The sequence below is a fragment of the Apaloderma vittatum genome, unplaced genomic scaffold (genome assembly GCF_000703405.1).
Source record: "Apaloderma vittatum isolate BGI_N311 unplaced genomic scaffold, ASM70340v1 scaffold32067, whole genome shotgun sequence".
In the NCBI taxonomy this organism is placed as follows: Eukaryota; Metazoa; Chordata; class Aves; order Trogoniformes; family Trogonidae; genus Apaloderma; species Apaloderma vittatum.
Genome location: NW_009727282.1, coordinates 1 through 3,821, shown reverse-complemented (window position 1 = coordinate 3,821; position 3,821 = coordinate 1). Strand labels below are relative to the sequence as shown.

Sequence of the window (3,821 nt, the reverse complement as noted above, 5' to 3'; positions counted from 1 at the left end):
CAGAAGAGGCCCAAAGGAAAGCAGCAGTTAACAGTCATCTGTTGGAGTCATTCAACCTTCAGAAGAGATGACAAACCATTGCTGGTAATCCTTCACTGCAAGGCTTTGTCCGCTAAAAGGCAGGAGATGCTCCTGAACTTCCAGGCACAAATACAGGACAGAACCCAGAAAAAGTGGATGACAGCTCTGTAAAGGCAGTACTAGAGCTGGGTGTGCAGCTACTTCTCCAGTGTCCGTCCCCAGCTTCCACAAGATAAGGTGTCATGGAAGGCCTGAAGATTTTATTTCAGCTTGGGACCTTCCCCCAAACAATAACATATTCTGCTTCAGCCCGCTATATCGATTCCATCATCCTCTGTTCCTGGACTGAACAAATGTGCCAATATTCCCGCAGGGAAAAACAGGACCAGTTTCTCCGCATGACCAGAGAGCTGGAGGGCTGGTAAAACACACGCAAAGAGCTCAACTCTTCAACTCCACCTTGAGCTTCAAGCGGACATCACACAGGAAAACGTTCATTAGGTCCTGGGCAGCCTCCTGCGCAATCCTGCTGATAACCTTACCTTTTCATCATCTGTATTAAAACCCAAAGAGAACATCATCGCACTCACCCTTACTCACTTAACTGCGGGGAGAAATCACCCAAGAAAACAACAGTGCAGCCATAAAAGCAACTGAGGAGGACAGAGCAGTCGGAGAGACCCCAAGATCAAACCACGGGCAACTTCAGAAAGGTTCAGCAAAGCTGTTACCGAACAGCCTGTGACAGTGTCGGGCACGTGGCTCTTCCCATGAGAGACCCCACAGCCGAGGGAGAGGGGGTCACAGCAAGGACACACAGGAGGGAACCTCCTTTCACGCTTCCCAGCACCCCATCCTTCTTTTGTGACTCACCATATGAGACTTCCTTGGGACCAGAAGGTTCTGCACAATGAGGAGCTCCCCGCTCGGTCCTTCCTCCCACATCTCTGTCACCTGCAACGGCAAGCAGGCGCTCAACAGTTCCACCAAGTGCCTCAGCGCCCACAACCACGGCTCCCTCAGACATCGGCTCAGGCCCCCGACACGAGCCCCCACCTTCAGACACACGAAGGGTCCCACCACACCTGACACGCAAGTCCCAAGTCACCCCACAGGGCCTGCGAAGAGCCTGGCAGGTTTCACACATGCAAATAAAGGGAATCCCACCCTGTAGCCCGGTATTTCCGATAAAGTAGCTCAAAGGCGAGTCTGCGTGCGCACGCTTCCCACCTGAGTCACGCCGTAGGGCACTTCTAGTGGCAGATACTCCAGATACTTCTCCCTAATGATATTATTACAGATTTCTTGAGGTGACTGGCTGGTCAAGACTCCACTGTGAAAGTCCCAGCGGCCTGGCTTGGCTTGCATCAGGAGGTACCTCTGTCAGCAGAGAACACACATCGCACTCATCAGCAGTCACGTATCACTCGCACGGTGCCACCAACCCCGTGCTCAGTTTGCAGAGGACACTGCACTGGGGTGGTAGTTTAGAGTCTTTGGTGGGGAAAGGAGAAAGGGGAGTTCCTGAAACTCAAGCCCTGCCAAAGGGCCACACTTGCCCCGAGCCCTCTGTGAGTTACAAAAGCCCACAGCAGCCCTTGCAGCTGATACTGCGTCGGGTGGCTTCATTGTTACGAAGAAGCTGCTGTCTGGGGACCCCCAAATAAGAGTTCTGTACAGAAATCTCCAGAGACACAGCATGGATGCACTCCACACTGACAGACAACACTTCCCCCTCCACACGCCCCAGGCGAGGAACAACAGCTCTGCTACTTCCTCACAGGAGATGAAGCTCAGCAAGAAGTACCAGGGTCCCACAGGGGTAAGAGCACACCAGCTTCAAAGCGTACCAGAAGCTCAGACTGCAGTTACCTTGAGCGTATCCACCTCCTCCCCATGGAGAGCTGCCAGCATGAAGATCTCCTGAAAGCACGGCCAGCCTTTCATGTTTTTTACATCTCTGGGTCCACAGTGCTTTGGCCCTTGTTCTGCTTCTGTGACAAGATTGGACTCTGAAGCCCTCGTGTCACTGCTGTTGTCCAGGCTAGAACTGTCTTGGACTTGATCTTTTTTCTGCAGATGGTGAGACTCGGGGGCCCTGTTCTCAGGTGGAGAAGCCTGAGTGATCTGAAGAGGAGCCTTCACTGAAGAACTGGAATCACGTTTGAACTCAAATCTCGCTTTCAGTTTCTTTCCATTTACAATTCCCTCTGTGAGCTCAGTTACTAGATCCAGCAGGATGAACTTATTCTTTAGCAGATCCACCTAAGGGCAGAGAGAGAGGTGTCAGGAATTCATCCCGAGTCCTTTAACACAGCCAGACTCAGTAACCTGAAAACAAATCACCGCTGATGCCGGGTACTGTCTGAAGACCCCGGCATAACACATTGTGGGAGGCAGGAAGAACAAGCTCCTCATTTACCTTGTTCAGAACCAGGACACTGGGGATCTGGGGAAACTGAGAAAGACACTTCAGCACCTCCTTGCTCAGAGAGTTTCGTGTCCAGTGGTCCGACACGTCCACCAAAACCAGAACTGTCAGAAAATAGGGAGAAAAACATCATCAACCTGCATTTTCCAAAATGTTCCTTTTCAGCCTCTCTGCACTCTGTGGTCACTTCCTCCTGCTGCTACTTCTCTCTCCACAGTTCTAGGGCTGTAAACTTCTGTGGCAGATAAAGGGTTTGGCTTGAACCAAGAGGAGCTGAATACCCACCTAAATCTGCATGTTTCATGCTGTCCCATGGGTCTGTCAGCATGGCTTCATCTAATTTATGTCTGAAAGACAGAGGCAAATGAGTAGGTCAGACACACTTGATCACAGTCTTCTTCCTTCCCTTCAAAGTGGAGGAAAAAAAGCATTTTCCATCACCCCAGCAGACACAAAGCTGCCTTACGGGCTGCGACATCCCTCATGACGTGCACATACGCAGAACCAAACATAACAGGGCTCAAGGGATGCCACAGGCTCTGTGTGCTACCGAAACAATACAAAAACCTCAGAGAGCAAAATAAGGCTAAAAATACAAATTCCTATCATTCCTATTTTACAAGCTTTGCAGTGGAAAGCACTCTGGTTTTATCAAATCTCAATGGATAGGACCCCCTGCTCTCCCCACAACAGCTGCATCACCTTTTGGCTTTAAGGGGATCAGTCAGGCCGGGTGTGTCCAGAATAATCTAGAAAGCGGAAAGACAGATCTTGTCAGTTTTTCTGCAGTCAGTGGCCAAACCACAATTTACATTTGTGCCATTAGAAATGACCCCACAGGCTACAAATCAAAACCCCTGCAGATTTCTGGCTAACACTCCCGGCTGCCCCAGGCAGGAGCAGGTCTCAAACCTTACCAGTTGTGTGTCCTCGTAGGTGACGACGCCCCGGGCTTTGCATCGCGTTGTGTGCACCTTCTTAGAGACAGGGAACACCTGTAAGAAATCAAACATATTACACAGCCAGAACACATCAAAAAAAGCAATTCAGCAGCCAGAACTTGTTGCTCCACCCCAGCTTTACCTTTCTGCCCAAGAGCTGATTAGAGAGTGTGGACTTCCCAGCGTTGGGTGCTCCGATGATGGCAATTCTTAAAATCTTGGGGTTCTGCGGCTGGTCAGGCCGACCTCGTAACAGGCGGTCTTGTTCCTCTATCAGGGGAGAGAAGGAACTTTGCTGCAGCCCCACAGTGGATGGGGAAGGTCCGTCCCAGTGCTGGGACCTGGGGGGCAGTTAGTACCACTCACTTTTGCTGGTGGCAACGGGCGGCGGGTGCTGGCCCAGGGCGTCGCTCGGCTTCTCGACAGGG

General features: G+C 51.3%; 1 protein-coding gene across 1 annotated transcript; it reads right to left on the bottom strand.

Moving 5' to 3' along the window:
* Positions 1-462: 462 nt before the first annotated feature.
* Positions 463-3,817, bottom strand: LOC104277089 (GTPase Era, mitochondrial-like; the record flags this gene model as incomplete). The annotated part of the gene is given in 10 exon segments (XM_009873625.1): positions 463-620; positions 891-975; positions 1,252-1,401; positions 1,894-2,286; positions 2,444-2,556; positions 2,738-2,799; positions 3,155-3,201; positions 3,370-3,447; positions 3,536-3,663; positions 3,760-3,817. Coding segments are annotated over 10 exon segments (1,272 nt in total), but the record flags the coding sequence as incomplete, so codon positions are not given.
* Between the last annotated feature and the right edge of the window lie 4 nt (positions 3,818-3,821).